This window comes from Carcharodon carcharias, chromosome 19, assembly GCF_017639515.1.
Source record: "Carcharodon carcharias isolate sCarCar2 chromosome 19, sCarCar2.pri, whole genome shotgun sequence".
Lineage (NCBI taxonomy): Eukaryota > Metazoa > Chordata > Chondrichthyes > Lamniformes > Lamnidae > Carcharodon > Carcharodon carcharias.
The window spans coordinates 88,861,731-88,881,619 of record NC_054485.1 but is presented as its reverse complement, the minus strand read 5'-3'; the positions used below and the strand labels follow the sequence as shown (position 1 = coordinate 88,881,619).

Sequence of the window (19,889 nt, the reverse complement as noted above, 5' to 3'; positions counted from 1 at the left end):
TTCTGGTTCGTACCATGTGCAGAAAATAGGTATACAATCACTTCTCATTACTTGTGGGTGCCCAGCTCGCCTGGTGCTTTCTGGATACAGGGCTCCCATTCAGACAAAACTCTGCCAAGAACTCCCATTAAATGAAATCCTCTATATGCGAGCGCTGTCAATAACATTAATGACCACAGAGTGATAGGCTGTCACAAGAATGCTATTTAGGGGCAATTTTAACCTAATTCTCCAGGTGGGACAAAAGAGTAAAGTTGTGTGGTTTAGGAAACCAGTTGTGGGGGAAACAGTGGTGTAGTGGTAATGTCACTGGCCTAGTAATCCAGCAACCTGGATCAATGCTCTTGGGGCATAGGTTCAAATCCTACCACAACAGCTTATAGAATAGAAACATCAAAAAAAATAGGAGCAGAAGTAGGCCTTTCAGCCTGCTCTACCATTCATTCCAATCATCCAACTCAACAGCCTGCTCCCACTTTCACCCCAAGTGCTATATCTAACTTCTTCTTTAAAACATACAATGTTTTGACCTCAACTACTTTCTGTGGTAGTGAATTCCACAAGCTCACCACTTCCTGGGTGAAGAAATTTCTCCTCATCTCAGTCCTAAATAGTCTACTCAGACTGTCATCCCTGGTTCTGGACTCTCCCACCATCAGGAACATCCTTCTTGCATCTACCCTGTCTAGTCCTTTTTAGAAGTTTATAGGTTTCTATGAGATCCCCCCTCATTCTTCTGAACTCCAGTGAATATAATCCTAAACGACTCAATCTCTCCTCATGCGGCAGTCCCGCCATCCCAGGAATCAGACTGGTAAACCTTCGCTGCACTCCCTCTATAGCAAGGACATCCTTCCTCAGATAATGAGACCAAAATTGCACACAATATTCCAGGTGTGGCCTCACCAAGGCCCTGTATAATTGCAGCAAGACATCCCTATTCCTGTACTCGAATCCTCTCGCTATGAAGGCCAACATACCATTTGCCTTCTTTACCACCTGCTGCATCTGCATGCTTACCTTCAGTGACTGGTGTACGAGGACCCAGGTCTCATTGCACATTCCTGTCTCTCAATTTACAGCCATTCAGATAATAATCTTTCTTCCTGTTTTTACTACCAAAGTGAATAACCTCACATTTATCCACATTATATTGCATCTGCCATGTATTTGCCCACTCACTCAGCTTGTCCAAATTGCACTGAAACATCTCTGCATCCTCTTCACAGCTCACCCTCCCACCCAACTTTGTGTCATCTGCAAATTTGGAGATATTACAGTTAGTTCCCTCATCTAAACTATTAATATATATTGTGAATAGCTGGAGTCCCAGCACTGATCCCTGCAGTACCCCACTAGTCACTGCCTGCCATTTGGAAAAAGACCCGTTTATTTCTACTCTTTGTTTCCTGTCTGCCAACCAGTTTTCTATCCATCTCAATAAACTACCCCCAATCCTATGCACTTTAATTTTACATGCTAATCTCTTATGTGGGACTTTGTTGAAAGCCTTCTGAAAGTACAAATAAATCACATCCATTGGCTCCCCCTCAACAACTCTACTAGTTACATCTTCAAAAAATTCCAGTAGATTTGTCAAGCATGATCTCCCTTCCATAAATCTATGCGGACTCTGTCTGATTCTGCCATTGTTCTCCAAGTGCTCAACTGTTAAATCTTTTATAATGGACTCTAGGATTTTCCCCACTACAGACTTAGGCTGACTGGTCTATAATTCCCTGTTTTCTCTCTACCTCCCTTTTTAAATAGCGGGGTTACATTAGCTAACCTCCAATCTGTAGGAACTGTTCCAGAGCCTAAAGAATCTTGGAAGGTGACCACCAATGCACCCACTATTTCTAGGGCCACTTACTTAAGTACTCTGAGATGTAGATTATCAAGCCCTGGGGTTTATTGGCCTTCAATCCCACCAATTTCCACAACACCATTTCCCGACTAATACTAATTTCTTTCAGTTCCTCCCTCTCACTATACCCTGTGTTCCCTAACATTTCTGGTATGTTATTTGTGTCCTCCTTTGTGAAGACAGGGCCAAAGCATGTATTTAGTTGATCAGCCATTTCTTTGTTCCCCATTATAAATTCCCCTGTTTCTGACTGTAAGGGACCTACCTTTATCTTCATCAATCTTTTTCTCTTCACATACCTGTAGAAACTTTTACAGTCAGTTTTTATGTTCCCCACAAGCTTACTCTCATACTCAATTTTCCCCTTCTTAAATCAATCCCTTGGTCCTCCTTTGCTGAATTCTAAACTGCTTCCAATCCTCAGGTCTGTTGCTTTTTCTGGCCAATTTGTATGTCTTTTCCTTGGATCAAACACTATCTCTAATTTCGCTTGTAAGTCATGGTTTGGCCACCTTTCCCATTTTATTTTTGCACCAGCCAGATATAAACAATTGTTGCAGTTCACCCTTGTGCTCTTTGAATGTTTGCCTTTTCCGATCCACCGTTATCTTTTTAAGAAACATTTCCCAATCCATCATAGCCGACTCGCACCTCATACCATTGTAGTTTCCTTTTAAATTCAATTAGCAAAATCTGGGATTGAGCTAGTTGTTAATCATGACCATGAGATTGTCATTAAAATTCCAATTCCACTTGGCTCAATATTCCCCTTTGGGAAGGAAATCTGCCAGCCTTACCTGGCCTCACATGTGACTCCAGATGCACAATAATGAGGTTGACCAAATGGCTGATCAAACCACTCAGTTCAAGGGGAATTAATGATAGGCCAACAAATGCTGGCCTTGCCAGCAATGCCAATATCCCATGAAAGAACAAAAAAAAACTTGACAGATATTGGGAGACAGAATTACAAAGGGAAAATGTGCATCAACCTGCGCATTCAGTGCATCAAAAGCTCGTGCACATTTTCATTGAACAAAAATGCTAACACCTCAATAAATGGTGAAAACATACCTGGGTTGAGCGGAATCCTCCACCGTAGTTCCTTTGCTCAGTTAACCATTTTGCAATAGCATACGCGTAGGGGAGATCTTTCTTGGTTACAGCCTGAAGCAATGCGTATGAAGTGGCCTCTATTGTTATAGCTGATGCTTGAGGTACTCTCCCTGGCTTGGTTTCTCCAATGAGTAATGATTTTTCATCAGCTTTCCAATAACAGGTATTATTTTCTATTTTATGATTGAAATACAAACAAATTATCAAAATTAACGCTTCAAAATCAGAACGTGGGTTAACTCCAACTGTGTTAGAGTGACAAGGGCAACCTCAAAAGCTGCAATGTTCTGCAAGCAGTAAAGTTTCAGGCAGTTATAATTTCAATCCGGTTCACCACTGTGTGTTCATATGGCAACGGCTTTTTTTATAAAATGCAATACTGCTGGTGTTCTCTGAAGCAAGAAAGAAATGGCCATGCAATGGTAATGCTGAATTCGGACAAATGGATTTAACAATGTCTTGTTTCTATAGTGCCTTGAAACCAGTGCAAGATCTCAAGTCATTTCCCAGGAGAGTTACTAGACAAGAATGGGCACTGAACCACACCATGGGCTTATTAATACAGACCTTTAATATTACTGACAGAGAGACAAGCTACCCAAGCTTTTTGAGGAAAATGAATAAATTAAATGAATATGTTTAAGCCTGTGCCTTTTGTTGAAATACCCGGGAGCTTGGGGAACCTATAGTTACCCACTGCACTCAACACAGCAACACCTCGGCCAATCAGAGTTGACTAGTCAACCAATCAGCACCCTTTCCTCCAGTAGTATAAATCATTGTTATAGTTTGAAAATTGGAATTCTTGTGTTTGTCCTGATGAGTACAAGACAAAAAGATTCAGCAACATGTCTTTTTTTTTCAGCAACACTTAAGGAGTTAATTAGGGCAGGAATTAAAAACTTGAAAAAATAGGTAGATCGAGAACATCTTAAAGCGGGACCAAGAGAGAGATAAACAGATGGAGATGTTTCAGAAGTGAATCCCAGAGCTTAAAGCCTAGGTAGCTGAAGGAGTGGCCACCAATTGTGAGGCAAAGGAGCTGGGAGGTGCGCAAAAGGCTAGAAATACAGAATTCTCAAAGAGTTGATGCTGGTATTTCATGTGAGGAGCTGGAAGACCCTGACCCATTTTCTTATCTGCAAAAATTACAAAGGAGATGCATCTTCTCAATTACAGTTAAATGTAGATGGGATTGTGTCTCTGATCATGACTCCGAGTTTCCCCTGAAAAGATTGCTTTTCAAATGAACAACGCAGGTGTAAGTCCCATTTCAGGATTAGTAATAAATTACAAGATACTCGAATGGTTGACCCTAAATGATAGTGAATGGGATAGACAATAGATGTAAGTAAAACAACTCAACTCATTTAGGAAATAATGGAATCAAATTGCTCCAACTTCACAGAAAGATAACAGGCATAAGCTCAGTTATTAATTTCTCTCCAACTAATCTAAGACAGGGATGCTGTCAAAGAGCCCACAGGTAAGCCCACAGGGCATGAGTATCAATGAGAGAGGTTAAAAACCTCTTAAAGGAATGTCAGCATAAGGGAAAGAGATGATTGGTGGTTAGCTGGTGAGTTTTTTTTCTGCCTACATCAGGGCCAACACTTGAGTTTTATTTCTGGTAATTTAGATAGCACTCTAATAATTAGAGACATGGAAGGTCACCTCAGCCCTGTCAAATGCACACCCTGTTCCATGTTGGAACTTCAGGATACTTCTCAAGTTCTCGACAGCCACATGCGCAAAAAGTCTTGTCAGCTGAAGGATCTCGAGTTCTGGATTACTACCAGTGCCACAAGCCAGTGAGTACAGAAATAGGAGAATAGTGCAAAGGATTTTGTCACTGAGGAGATAAGAAGGGCTTTAGATTTCTGGGGCATTTGAGCTGGTTCTGGGTGAGATGGGACCTTGACAAGCTGGATGGTTTGCACCTCAACAGGGCCGGGATCAATACAATGGCAAGGGGTTTTACTCACACTATTGGGAGGGTTCAAGCCAGCTTGGCAGGGCGATGGGAAACTAAGCATAGGTTCAAAAGGAATACAAGAAAAGCTGGAAATGGAAGGCATAAGATTTGTGACTGATTATGAATGGTCAAGGAAACAAAGACTCGGAAATAAATAAGAAAAGAGCTGTTCAGTGATTAGTGGTATATACTTCAATGTCAGTAGCCTAGTGAATAAGGTAGATGAGCTGAGGCCACAGACACTTGGAAGCATATCACAGATATCACTTAAGCGTTGCATAAAGTAGGCAGCCGCAATACCTCAACATTCACAGGTGAATGATTTTCAGATGGGATAGAGTGGAGGATGAAAATGGAGTGGAGGATGTGGTGGGTGGAGGTCACAATATTTGTTAACAAATGGAAACAATTACGACTGCAAGGATATGTTAGAAGAATCATCAAGTGAGGCCATTTGAGTCAAATGAGGAACGAAAGATGAGAAACCACATTGTTGGGAACATACTATACATCCTCCACACAATCTGAGATAAATAAAAGAGCAAATGTGTCGGTAAATTTCTAGAAAGTTCAAAAACTATCGGGCTATAATAGTAGATTTCAACCACCGTAATATTATCTGGGATAGATTCAGTAAAAGATGTAGAGGGTGCATAATTCTCAAAATGCATTTAGCAGATTGTTTTTAACCAGTATGTGACAATCCCAACAAGAGATGTGACAGTTGAAGACTTAGTTTCAGAGCATGCAACTGAGCAGCTAGCAGTGCCATAGCCTCTAGGGCTATGGGCCAAGTTGCTAGAAAATGGGATTAGTGTAGTCATATCTTTGTTGACCGGCGTGGACATGATGTGCCGAATGGCCTCCTTCTGTGCTATAGATATCGATGAGTCTATAAAGGATATTTGTTGTAGTCCGTTTTTATGGTAGAGATGATCATTCAGTTATATTTATGGTTGCTATGGAAGAAATTAAGGTAGTCCAGGACTAAATGCTTTAAATTAGGGAAAGGCCTATTATACCAAGTTGAGGTGTGATTTGTCAAAATTGGATTGGAAACAGCTATTTAATGGTAAATCAGTGTCAGAGCAGTGAGAGCTAGTGAGGGTACTAAACAATTTGAGGGCTCTGGTATGATAGCCAAGTGGTTATGGTACTGGGTTTGTAACCCCAAGATCAAGAGTTCAAATCTCACAATGGCAAACTATGAAACAATGTAACTTCATCTGAAACAGATGGAAACAGGTTTACTCAAAAGAGTATCAAGAGTTCAAATCTCACAATGGCAAACTATGAAACAATGTAACTTCATCTGAAACAGATGGAAACAGGTTTACTCAAAAGAGTATCAAGAGTTCAAATCTCACAATGGCAAACTATGTAACTTCACCTGAAACAGATGGAAACGGGTTTGTACTTGAAAGAGTTACAAAACAAATATGTTCCCAAAAAAACCAAAGCCTGTCAGTGAACTAGTAATTCAGAGGCCCAGGCTAATGCTCTGGGGGACATGGGTTCAAATCCCACCACAGTAGCTGGTAGAACTTAACTTCTATTAATAAATCTGGAATATAAATCAGGCCTCAGTAATGGTAACTGTGAAACTATAATCGATTGTCATAAAAGTCCATCTGGTTCAGTAATGTGAAGAAAATGCAAGTTCCCCTCCAAGCCACATGCCATCTGACTTGGAAATGTATTGCCGTTCCTTCAATGTCACTGGGTCAAAATCCTGGAACTCCCTCCCAAAGCACACTGTGGGTGTTGTCAATGTATCAGCAATTACGTTGTCAAGGTCCAATATCAATCATCTTGTTGACTGGGAATTAATGTAATCGCTGTACAATGTAAGACAATTGCATTGTTAAAATAGGTGATGGGCATTGTCACATCCATAAATGGTTCCAGCTGTAACATTCCAATGGAGAAAGGAATAGGGAATCTGCCACTCTGTTGAGCTGGCTGAAGAATAAACCTGCTTGAGGTAAAAGACCAGCTTCAGACTCATTCTTCCCTTATATACAATTATTGGAGTTAATAGGTGTATCTACTCCACATTGGCTGCAGCTGTTCAAGAAGGGAGCTCCACCAACTTCTCAGGGGCAATCAGGGATGGACAATAAAAATGCTGGCCTAGCCAGTGACGCCCACATCCTGTGAACGAATTAAAAAAAATTCTTCCATCCTTACCTGGTCTGGCCTACATGTGGCTCCAGATCCACAACAATGTGGCTGACTCTGAACTGCCCAATGAAATGGATGAGCAAACCGCACAGTTCAAAGGGAATTAGGGATGGACAACAAACGCTGGCCCTGCCAGCAACATCCACATCTCATGAAAGAACTACAACAAAACCCTTCAAATCTAAAGTCCCTGGATGCCAAGGAGCTTTCACAGTAGGATAAGACAAAAAATGGAAGACAATGTTGGAAGCTGAGAGCTCAATACCGCTAAAAAGCCAAGAGGAGTATTGAAAGGGCTGAATTAAAAAGGAAATTCGGAAAGTAAAGAGACGGCATGAGAAATATTGACAACTAAAATCCAGAGATATTTTATGAATACATAAAGCATAAGAGGTGAGCTAAGTGAGAGTAGGGCTAATTAGGAACTGGAAAGGTAAACTTGGAGGTGGAAGACATGGGCATCATTCTTAATATTGCATGTGTCTTCACAAAAGATGGGTGCAATGCAAACATTGTATATAAGGAGGATCTGTGTGAAATATTGGGCAGGATATACAAAGAGAGAGAGGGAATGTTAAGGTGTTTAGCATCTTTGAAAGTGATAAATTGTCAGACTAGACGACATGTATCCCAGGCAGCTAAGAGAAGGAGAAAAACTAGTGAATGCTCTCACTGTCACTTTTAAATCCTCTCTGGCTGCAGGTGTGGGCCAGAGGACTGGGCGATTGTTGTATTGTTTAAAAAGGGAAAAAAGGCATATGCCGAGCGGTTACTGCCCAGCCAGCCTAACATTGGTGACGGGATAAGCGCTTAGAAAGACTTTTGAGGAACAATATGAATCATTTAGAATGGGACAATTAACCAAGGACAGTCTGCTGAATTTGTTAAGAAAATGAACTGTTTGATGAACTTGACTGAATTTTTTGAAGCAGTACCAAGGAGCCTCAGTGTCAGTAGTGCATTTGCTGTAGTCGATACTGATTTTAGTAAGGCTTTTGACAAAATCCCTCATGGAAACTTTGTTAGTAAAGGTCCTGGAATCCAGGGGCAATTGGCAAGTTGGATCCAAACTCAGCCCACTGGCAGGAAGGAAAGGCCTATTGCTTGATTTTTTTTATTCATGGGATGAGAGTGTCACTGGCTAGGCCAGCATTTCTTGCCCATCCCTAATTGTCCTTGTTAATTTAGAGTCGACCACATTGCTATCGGTCTGGAGTCATATGTGGGCCAGACCAAGTGAGGATGGCAGATTCCCTTCCTGAAAGTACATGAGTGAAACTGATGGGTTTTTACCACAATCAACAATGGTTTCATGGTCATCTTTACACTTTTAATTCCGGATTTTTTATTGAATACAAATTTCACCATCTGCCTTGGTCCTCAGAGCATTACTCTGGGTCTCTCCATTATTTGTCCAGTGACAATACCACTACGCCACCACTTCCCTGTGGTATGTATGTCTTTGGGACTGGAATGCTGTTTCCAGTGGGGTTCCACAGGACTCAGTACTAGGCCTCATGCTTTTTGTGGTATGTATCAATGATTTAGATATAACTGCAAGGGGCGAGGTTAAGATGTTTGCAGGTGATGAAAAAATAGCTGTGGTTGATAGTGAGGGGAAAATAACTTTAAAGCAGCAAGTGGAATTCAACCTGGAGAAATGTGAGGTGATGCATTTGGCAGGGAACACAAAGTAAAAGCTGCACAATAAGTGATAGGACACAGAGAAGTGTAGATAAGTCGAGGAACCTTGGATTATAAGTCCACAGATCCCTGAAGATATTACAGCAGATAGATAAGGTGGATAAGAAGGCATAACTGAGTATATATAATATATCCACACACATACATTAAATATATAATACACATATAAACTAGTTAAGTCACAATTAGAGTACAGCATATAGTACAGTGACAATACCACTATGCCACCACTTCCATATATGGTCACATTAGAGGGGGTAAAGAGGATATCTAGAAGGCCGGGACTGGGGAATTTTTACCTATGAGGAAAGATCGGAATTCTTTTCTTTTCCCCCCTTTGGAATAGTGATTTAATTGAGGTGTGCAAAATCATGAGTGGCCTAGGGATAAAATAGATAAGAAGGACATACTTTGTTAGCAGAGAGGTTACTAACCAGGTGGCACAGATTAAAAGTATTTGGTAGAAGGATTAGAGGGGAGAAGAAAAGGTTGCACTCAGAGGGCAGTGGGGTTCTGGAACTCACTGCCTGAAATGGTGGTAAATGCAGAAATCCTTATCGCATTTAAAAAGACTTGAATATGCACTTGAAATATCCTAACCTATAGGGCTGTAGAGTAGAAGCTGGAAAGTTGGATCTAATTGCAGAGCTCTTTTTGGCTTTAAATTAAACAAGGTGGTGGGTGAGAGATCAAGCTTGGGCAGATGTTACAAATTATGGAGTAAAGTCAAAGCAGGAAAGCGAAATAGTAACATGAGAAATGAGGGTCAGAGAATGGGAGGAAAGGGAAGAGAGGAAAAAAACCTAAGAACGGAGCAACAGTCAAGACTAGATGTTACAAAGATAATAAAAAGGCAAAACTAAAGGTGCTGTATCTGAATGTGTGTAGCATTCATAACAAAGTAAATTAGTTGATAGCGCACACTGAAGTAAATAAATATGATCTGATAGCCATTATGGAGACATGGTTGCAGGTGAGAAGGATTGGGTGATGAATATTGAGGGGTATATGACATTCAGGAAGGAAAGGAAGCTAGGTAAAGATGGAGGAGTAGCATGTTAATCAAAGATGGCATTGGTGCAATAGTTAAAGATGACATTGGTTCAGAAGATCAAGATGTAGAATCAGTTTGGGTGGGGATGAGGAATAGTAGGTGAAAGAAATCACTAGTGCGAGTGTTCTACAGGCCCCCTAACAGTAACAACAATGTAGAACCAGAAGAAATATTGAGTGCTTGTGATAAAGAGAAGGCAATAATTATGGGTGATTTTAATTTACATATAAACTGGAAAAATCAGGTTGGCAGCAGTAACCTGGATGAGGAGTTCATAGAATGTTTTCGAAACAGTTTCTTAGAACAGCATGTTCTGGAAACAACCAGACAGCAGGTTATATTGGACTTGGTGTTGTGTAATGTGACAGGATTAATTAATGACCCCAGAGTAAAGGCACCCCTAGGTAGCAGTAACCACAATATGATTGAATTTTACATCCAGTTTGAAAGAGAAAAGTGTGGATCTAAGACTTGTATTTTAAACTTAAATAAGGAAAACTCTGTGGGCATGAGAGCTGAGCTAACTGAAGTAAACTGGGATACTAGGCTAGAGAATAGATCAATAGAGGAGCAGTGCGAGATATTTAAGGGGATATTTCAGAGTATTCAGAATAAGTGCATTCCTTCTATAAAGAAATATTCTAAGGGAAGGAGCCACCATTCTTGGTAACTAAAGAAGTTAAGGAAAGCATCAAACGTAAGGAAAAATCATATAATTGTGCAATGATGAGTGGTAGGACAAATGATTGGGCAGAATATAAAGAACTGCATAGAATGACGAAAAGGTTAATCAGGAGAAAGAAATTAGAGTATGAGAAGAAGCTAATTAAAAATCTAAAAATGGATAGCAAAAGCTTCAGGGAGAGAGTAAGTAAAGAGAGTGTTGGTCCTCGAAAGAATGACAATGGGGAGTTAATAGTAATAACAAGGAAATGGCGGATGAAATGAACAAATATTTTGCTCCCGTCTTCATGACAGAGGATACAAAAAACATTCCAGTAATAGCCGTAAATTAAGAGGTGGAAGGGAGAGAAGGCTTAGTGAAATTACCATCACTAAGAAAGTCTTACTGAGCAAACTGATGGAGCTATGAGCTCACAAGTCTCCACATCCTGATGGACTTCATCCTTTGGTCTTAAAAGAGGTGTCTAATGAGGTCATAGATGCATTGATGTTAATTTTCAAAAAATTGCTAGATTCTGGAAAGGTTCCATCAGACTGGAAAGTAGCAAATATAACCCCTCTATTCAAGAAGGGAGGAAGGCAGAAAAGAGGAAACTATAGGCCAGTTAGTCTGACGTCTGTTGTGGGGAAGGTGCTAGAATTGATCATTAAGGAGGTTATAACTAGGTACTTAGAAAAACTCAAGCTAGCTGGGAAGAGTCAGCATGGTTTTGTGAAAGTGAAATCATATTTAACCAATTTATTTGAGTCCTTTGAAGGAGTAACTTGCACCATGGATAAAGGGGAGTATGTAGATGTACCATACTTGGATATCCAGAAGGCATTCGGTAAGGTGCCACATCAAAGGTTATTGCGGAAAATAAAAAACTCATGGTGTAGGGGATAATATATTAGCATAGATAGAAGATTGGTTGGCTGGCAGAAAACAGAGGGCAGGATCTTTCCCCACGTTGGGGGTGAAGTTGAATGGCAGGCGCGCACAGGTGTGCTTTCAGTTGACACCCCCGATCGGGAGTGCGGTGCCATTTTACGTGGGCGGGCCAGTTGTGCGGATGGGGTAGGGGGTGGTGGGGGGGTGGAATCCCAAAATCGAGAGTGCACTCTTTTGCACATCCGCAGGAAAGAGCGCACTCATCTCCCTGAGGCTAAGTGCAGCCTCAGGGAGATTGGCTGTTCTGTGACAAATATTAAAGACAGAAAAATAAAAAATTCCTGACATGTCCCCTCATATGTCCATACGTTTTACAAAAACTTCAATAAATTTTTTTTAAAACCTACATGAAACCTCATCCCGCCCATGGATAAGATTTCATGCTTTTTCTGATTCCTGCTGGGGCTTCTGGCCTGCCTACCAACCTTAAGGTTGGACGGGCAGGTCCATTAATTAGCTAAATGACCTCAATTGGCCATTGACAGGTTGGCGGGTGCACAGCTGATTTTGCTGCACCCTCACCTACCAGAAAATTTAAATGGGGCGGGGTAACGTCAGGAGATCCGCCCGAAGTCACCTTGCATCATTTTACGTGTCGGCGAGTGAGCCCCATCCAGCACCCCCCACTCACTGATGGGAAATCCTGCCCAGAAAGTATGCATAAATGAGTCATTTTCTGAATGGCAGGATGTAACAAACAGAGTCCCACAGGGGTTTGTGCTGGGGCCTCAACTTTTTACAATTTATATCAATGACTTGGTAGCTAAATTTACAAATGACACCAAAGGTAGGTAAGAAATTATGTTGTGAAGAGGACATAAGGAGGCTGCAGACAAATATAGATAGGTTAAGTAAGTGGGAAAAAAATCTGTCAGATGGAGTACAATGTGGGAAAATATGAAATTGTTCACTTTGGCAGGAAAAATTAAAAGGCAGATTATTACTTAAATGGAAAATGAATGCAGAACTCCAATGCAGAGGGATCTAGGTTTTCCCGTGCATGAATCACAAATAGTTAGTATGCAGGTACAAGTAATTAAGAAGGCTAATGGAATGATATCCTTCATTATGAGAGGAATTAAACATATAAGTAAGGATGCTATGCTTCAGTTATACAGGGCATTGCTGAGACCACATATTGCGTGCAATTTTGGTCTCCTTGTTTAATGAAGGAGGTTAATGCATTGGAGGCGGTTCAGAGGAGGTTTACTAATTTGATACCTGGAATGAGTGGGTTGTCTTATGAGGAAATGTTAGACAGAATGGAGTTTAGAAGAATGGTGGGATGGGGGGTGAATTGAAGTTTATAAGATCTTGAACGATGTTGACACAGTAGACATGGAAATGATGTTTCCTCTTGTGGGTGGGTCCAGAACTAGGGGGCACTGTTTTAAAATTAGGGGTACATTTTTAGGGTAGAGATGAGGAGAATTTTTTTCTCTCAGAGGGTTATGCGACTTTGGAATTCTCTGCCTCATAAGGTGGCGGAGGCAGGGTCATTGAATATTTTTAAGGCAAAGTTAGATAGATTCTTGTTAGGCAGGAGATGAAAGATTATCAGCGATAGATGGGAATGTGGAATTAGTAATACAAACAGATCAGCCGTGATCTTATTGAATTGTGGAGTAGGCTCGATGGGCTGAATGGCCTACTTCTGCTCCTATTTTGTATGTTTCTATGTTTGTACATATGTTCGTATGATGCTGAAATGATGAGCCACATAGCTTCATTTTGTGCCATAAATTTCAATGATTTGATGGCTTTTTTTCAGATAGAGATGTTGATTTGTGAATGGGTACTGGACTTGTAAAACATGGAGGGATTGAAACATTGGTTGGCTGCTTTGACAGAATGCTATGACCTTCCTGTGTGTGAATGAACAAAGGAGGAGTGGATACACGTCTACATATACTTGACTACCTTATGATTTCTTTATATGGTTTAATCACCTTAACAACATTATGGCTAATATGGGCTCTCAAATGACTAAATTACAACATCCAATGCAATTAAAACAAAACTTAAAAAAACAAAAGCCTTAATGTGATAGCACCTTACTCAATATGTTCTGCTAGCTCCACTACTAGTTTGGACACTAAATGTTTACCTTTATCATAAGTTGCCATTTTTTTCAGTTTGGCATCAGCCATATGTGCTTCTGAACTATCAGGGTCCACTGAGGCAAGGGCATATGCGGTGATAGCCATTACATAAGGTCGCGAAATATCGGCAAGTTCATTGGAAAGAAACTTAACTGCCCTTGCAATACTTTCTTTCTGAAAGAACAAAAGTTTGAGATAGAAGAATAAAACTGAAGTAGGCAAAAGATAACAGCGCTCATCCTGAGAATGCTTTTCTTTATCAGCAACTTAGCATTCACGTCAACACAAAAACAGAGATACCTGGAAAAACTCAGCAGGTCTGGCAGCATCGGCGGAGAAGAACAAAGTTGACGTTTCGAGTTCTCATGACCTTTCAACAGTTTTTAGCATTCACGTATAGTTTCCTGTAACATATGTGGATGCTTCCTTTGTCTCTCAGATTCTGAACTGCAATCCGTCTGCATTTTCCATTCTGAAAACTTCTTAAATTCTGATTCAGCACAATAGTCTATTGTTACAATGGGCAATGGCACAGGAGATCTATTAATTGAGTTAATCGTTGGGAGAGCATCTGTCACAATTCCCCTGTCACTCTCCGCACGTAACACAGCTGTTTTTGAATTTAAGAGAAGCAGGAAAGATTGTGGAGAGAACAGACTGCTGTCCATCCAGAGGAAATTCCCTGGGCAATCATTGTTTCCACTTTTATCTCAGGGTGTATTCAGAGCACACTGTCTCAGTGGGATCGCCTGAGAAGCATTCTCAAAGACACTGAAAGGTGAATAGGGAAACATTGTAGGCGTCATGCTGGACTCAACCGGATTCAATCATTTACACACATGCCACCCAGAACTGTTCATGAGTGATAAAGTGTGACACAAGGTCACAATTTTTATATACACAGAATGTGCACATTTGTTTATAGCTATTGGGAAAAGTGCAGGTAATGTGATAATTTGGATAATTCTATCCTAGACTTTATAAGAAGAGGTGGTGTGCTAATTGTTAAATAGGGTGCGTTTACTGGACCTAAACTATCTCTGTGACTTCTTTGAGGAGCTTAATCTGATCTCATTTTAATGTGCGCAGAAAATACAATAAAGCTGGGACCTGAGAATTATAGCCTGTTATCACTGGTAATTGACTACAATTTACCTAACTATTTATGGTTTTGGGTAGTTATGTATATAAATATAGACATATATCGACATATATCTAATAGCATTGGTAACACTGGAAAGGTGGTAGAATTCACTTTGTGAAAACATTGGAAATAATCTGTAGCAACTTTCTTAAATAGCAAGACGGTTCACTGGAATCATTTGAAGACCTGAAGTCAAAGTCCTCAAAGGAAAATTGTACACAGTTTAGAAGAGGAAGCAGAGCCACTACCTCCTGTTCTGAATCCCAGTCAGAGTTAAAATTTACCCAAACTCTGTTGGGGGTGGAGGTAATTTTCATTTGCTGGGGCGGAGAACAACTAATGACAGTGCATTACACCTCCCCCCCGACTTTTGTATCTCCATTCGCTCATTGTCACCTCTGCAACAAAGCCACACATAAAACATTAGGATCAACAGGTAGTATTGAGCCTTACCACTTCTAGCTCTTTTGCAGCATCTATGTGAAAGGAAGGCAAGGAATGCACCAGCGCTATGGTAACAAAGGCCGTCATGGAAATTTTGCTCTCTAGTCCACCGATTCCACCCTAAAATAAACAAATTAAAAGACCAATAGAGAGCAAATTAGTTTAGGTGACAATTTTGAATGGAGGATCAGCATTATCAATGTGTGATGGTTGACGTCTTCTCACACTGAGTAGTACCCCAGACTGAGAGCGCACATTGACGTCTGCAGAGAAGTACTTGTTCCTCCTTTTTGTTCATATTTCCTTCCTGGGATGAGAGTTGCCCTTTCAAGAATGATTAAGTAAATTGGGCCTATACCCTCTGGAGTTCAGAAGAATGACAGGTGACCATATTGAAACATATAAATTGCTTAGAAACCATGGTAGAGTAGCTGCTGAGGGGCTGTTTTCCATAGCTAAAGAGAGTAAGTCTATTTTTTCTCTATTCTTTCATAAGTGCTTAATTCCCTTGAACTGAGTGGCTCATTGGGCCATTCCTGTAGGCAATTAAAAGTCAGACACATTGCTGTGAATCTGGAGTCATATGTGAGCAGATGGCAGATTTCCTTTCCTTAAGGCCATTTGTGAAACAGATGGGTTTTTACCAATAGTCGACGACAGTTTCATGGTCACCATTATGGAGGCTAGCTTTTCCCCACCCCCTCCGTATTCCAGATTTTATCAATTGAATTTCAATTCCAGCAGCTGCTGTAGTAGCACTTGAACCATTAGCCTGGGTCTCGGGATTATTAGCTCAGTGACATCACCACTATGCCACCATCTCCCCACTGAGGACTGCGGCCCCTAATCTCAGGATAAGGAGCGAGCTATTTAGAATTCAGATGATGAGAAATTACTTTGCTCAAAAGGTTGTGAATCTTTTGAATCCTCTACCCCAGTAAACTGTGGATGCTCAATCGATGAGTATATTCGAGGCTGACGCTGATAGCTTTCCCATGCTCTAGTGGGATAAAGGGATTTCGTGATAAGGCAGGGAAGCAGAGTTATGGTAGAGACCAGCCAAGATCTTGATGAGCAGGCTGGAAGGAATGGTATAACCCGCGCATTTCCCTCCCCCGCCTCCCAAATTTGTGTGGGGAGAATTTTCTCTGCATCGGTGGGGGCTGAGCGGGGGTGGGCGCACAGCTGATCACCGCCCGCGATCAGCTGCGCACCACCATTTTATGTGGGTGGGCCAATTAATGCCCGCCCAGCATGACACACACCTGGAAGTGCTAAGCGCTCCCTGTGCGGGTGGGGGGAGAAGGCATGTGCGTGTGAAGGAGTGCCAAGATCTCCCTGAGGCATAGACCTGCCTCGGGGAGCTTAATTCCATTGTGAAAAGGAAATGAAAGGTTTTTAAACATTATTCGGACATGTCCCATCATGTGACAGTATCACATGAGCTGGGACGTGTCTGTGACTTTTATTGAAAATTTTTATTGAAGTTTAAAAAAACCTTCATGAAACTGCATCCCACCCGTGGATGAGGTTCCATGAAAAATGCAAAGGCCGCCTGGGCTCTTTGCCTGCCCGCCAACCTTAAGGTTGGATAGGCAGCCCTGTTAATTATTTTAATTGCTATTTAAATGGCCTTAAAAGGCCTTTGACAGTTTGGTGGGTGCACAGACAACTCCTGTGCGTGCCTGCTGAACTGAAGATCTGAATGAAGCGTGGTGACATCATTTAATGCATCAGCGAGCGGGGCCTGCCCCCGCACACCGACCAAAAGATTCAGGCCTATGTTCTTTTATGTCCAATGCAATGTTTTTTTTTAATACTAGCCAACTCTTGCTGTATCTACTTAGTGTTTGGATGATGTCAATTAAATATCTATACCCAACTTTATTGACGTGGTAGAGAAGCAAAGAAGCGATGATGACCTGGAACGCAGAGAGCATTCAAACACAACTGATAAATGTGGCCATAAAGGCCATCATATTACTCCTGGGTTAAATGACTTGAAGTCTCATGGAAACTGGAAGGCAAGGGTGGAATTTACCCCTAACCATCCATCTGGAAACTGACGCAATTGAACCCAACGCTGGTTTTTCACTCCTCACGATTCTATTCTTCGCTGAAGTCAGGGAAGACAAATACCAAGGCTCTAAAGGCAGATAAAGAGGGTTGCAGATGTACATTACTATAAAGATTTACGTAACCTGCATTTCTCTGTGTCTCACTGGATGAGGATCCAAAAAATATCCAGTTGGACTCTGACTTCGAATCAAATACAACACAGATTGTTGAATGTGCTCATCGTTAACATCAATCTGAGTCCGAACTATTGAGAGTATCTTAACAACAAATGCAGTTAACCTGAAATGTAAAACAATATAGACTTTGGAAAGACAAATCGGAAAGGAGTGTATACACTGTATTAATCAATTATTGTTACTTACAAATAAACCCAAACCCAGAATTTTAAACATTCAAAAAAATGCCTACAATTCGAAGCATACAATGAATGATGTAAATGCTTTAGAGGCAGTTTAGAGGAGTTTTAGTACATTGATACCTGGAATGAACACGTTGTCTTATGAGGTTTGGTTGGACAGGTCGGACTTGTTTCTACTGCAGTTCAGAAGAGTGAGTGATGACTTTATGAAGTATGTAAGATTCTGAACATTCTTGGCAAGGTGGACATGAAAATGTTTCCTTTTGTGGGTGAGTCCAGAACTAGGGGGCACTGATTTAAAATTAGGGGTCGCCCTTTCAGCATAGAGATGAAGATAATTTTTTTTCTTTCAGAGGGTTGCACGACTTTGGAACTTTCTGCCTCAGGTGGAGGTGGGGTCATTGAATGTTTTTAAGATGCAGGTAGATAGATTCTTGTTCGGCAAGGGAATTAAAGGTCACTGTGGGGTGGATGGAAATGTGGAATTAGAAATAAAACATGATCTTATTGAATGGCGAAGCAGGCTTGAGGGGCCAAATGGCCTACTTCTGTCCCTATTTTGTATGTTCATAATTCCGCAAAGATTAGGGGCAGGTCAGAAGATTGAACAGTGTTTTAAAAAGGACAAAGGAAGAATTAAAAAAATGAGGGAGAAATTAGAGGCTGAGTGAAAGCTAGCTAAAAATACACAAATAGATAGTAAGAGTTTTTACAGGTATGTTAAAGAGAAAAGAGTAACCAAAGTGTGCATCAGTCCTCCAGAGAATGAGTCTGGGGAATTAATAATGGAAAATAAGGAAATGGTAGATGAATTGAACAGATATTTTGCACCCATTTTTGCTGTAGAAGGGACAAATAACATCCCAGAAATAATTGCAAATCAAGAGGTGAAAGGGGTGGTGGGTGGGGGGCGGGGGACGGGGGGGGGGGGGGGGGGGGGGGGTGCGTGGGGGGGTGGTGCGGGGAGGAACATAAAACAATTACAGTCAGGGAAAGGATACTCAGGAAATTATTATGACTAAAAGCTGACAAGCCCCCAGGTCCCAATAGACTTCATCCTAGGGTCTTAAAATAAATGGCTGCTGAGATAGTAGATGCATTGGTTTTAATTTTCCAAAATTCCTTAGTTTATGGGAAAATCCCATCAGATTGGACAATAGCATATGTAAATCCTCTATTCAAGAAAGGGGGAGTAGAAAGCAGGAAACTACAAGCCAGTTAGTCTAACACCTGTCATATGAAAAATGCTGGAATCTATTATTAAGGAGTTTATAGCAGGGCACTCAGAAAATCTCAATGCAGACAGAGTCAACATGGTTTTGTGAAAGTGAAATCAAGTTTAACTAATTTATTTGAGTTCCTTGGGGAAGGAACATGCATAAAGGATAAAGGGGAACCTGTAGATGTGGTGAACCTGGATTTCCAGAAGGCCTTTGACAAGGTAACACATCAAAGTTTGCCGATGACACAAAGATAGACAGGAGAGTACATTGTGAAGAGGAGATAAGGAGTCCGCAAAGGGATATAGATAGTTTCAGCGAGTGGGCAAAAAATTGGCAGATAAGATTTAATGTGGAAAATAGTGAACTTGCCCACTTTGGCGGGAAGAATAGAGAAATGGCATATTATTTAAATAGAGCGAGATTGCAGAAATATGTGGTACAGGAGGACCTGAATGTCCTGGTACATGAATCACAAAAAGTATGCAGGTATAGCAAGTGATTAGGAAGGCAAATGGAATGTTGTTTTTCATTACAAGGGGAATAGAATATGAAAGTAGGGAAGTTTTGCTACAGCTGTACATGGCATTCAAGAGATTACATCTAGATTACTGTGTACAGGCTTGGGCTCTCTATTTAGGAAAGACATAATTACATTAGAAGCAGTTCAGAGGTTCATTCGACTGATTCCTGGGATGAAGTAGTTATCTTATGAGGGAAAGTTGGACAGGTTGGGCCTGTATCCTTTGGAGTTTAGAAGAATGAGAGGTGATCTTATTGAAACATATAAGATCCTGAAGGGATTGATAAGGTAGATGCTGAAGGGATGTTTCCCCTTGTGGGAGAAACTAGAACTAGGGAACACAGTTTAAAAACAAAGTGTCTCCCATTTAAGACTGAGATGAGGAGAGATTTTTTTCCCTCAAATGGTTGTTAGTCTGTGAAATCCTCTTTTCCCAGAGAGATGTGTAGGCACATCATTGTATCTTTTTAAGGCTGAGTTAGATAGATTCTTTACTGACATGGG

General features: G+C 40.9%; 1 protein-coding gene across 1 annotated transcript in view; it reads right to left on the bottom strand.

The window, feature by feature from the left end:
* Window positions 1–19,889, bottom strand: part of LOC121291273 (complement C4-like) — a 104,299-nt gene that overhangs the window by 18,247 nt on the left and 66,163 nt on the right. The window contains exons 26-29 of the mRNA XM_041212343.1: window positions 17,407–17,563; window positions 15,215–15,325; window positions 13,623–13,791; window positions 2,942–3,156 (exon numbers count right to left, since the gene is read on the bottom strand). Of these exons, the coding sequence (XP_041068277.1) occupies window positions 2,942–3,156; window positions 13,623–13,791; window positions 15,215–15,325; window positions 17,407–17,563 (652 nt within the window). The remainder of the gene's footprint in view (window positions 1–2,941; window positions 3,157–13,622; window positions 13,792–15,214; window positions 15,326–17,406; window positions 17,564–19,889) is intronic.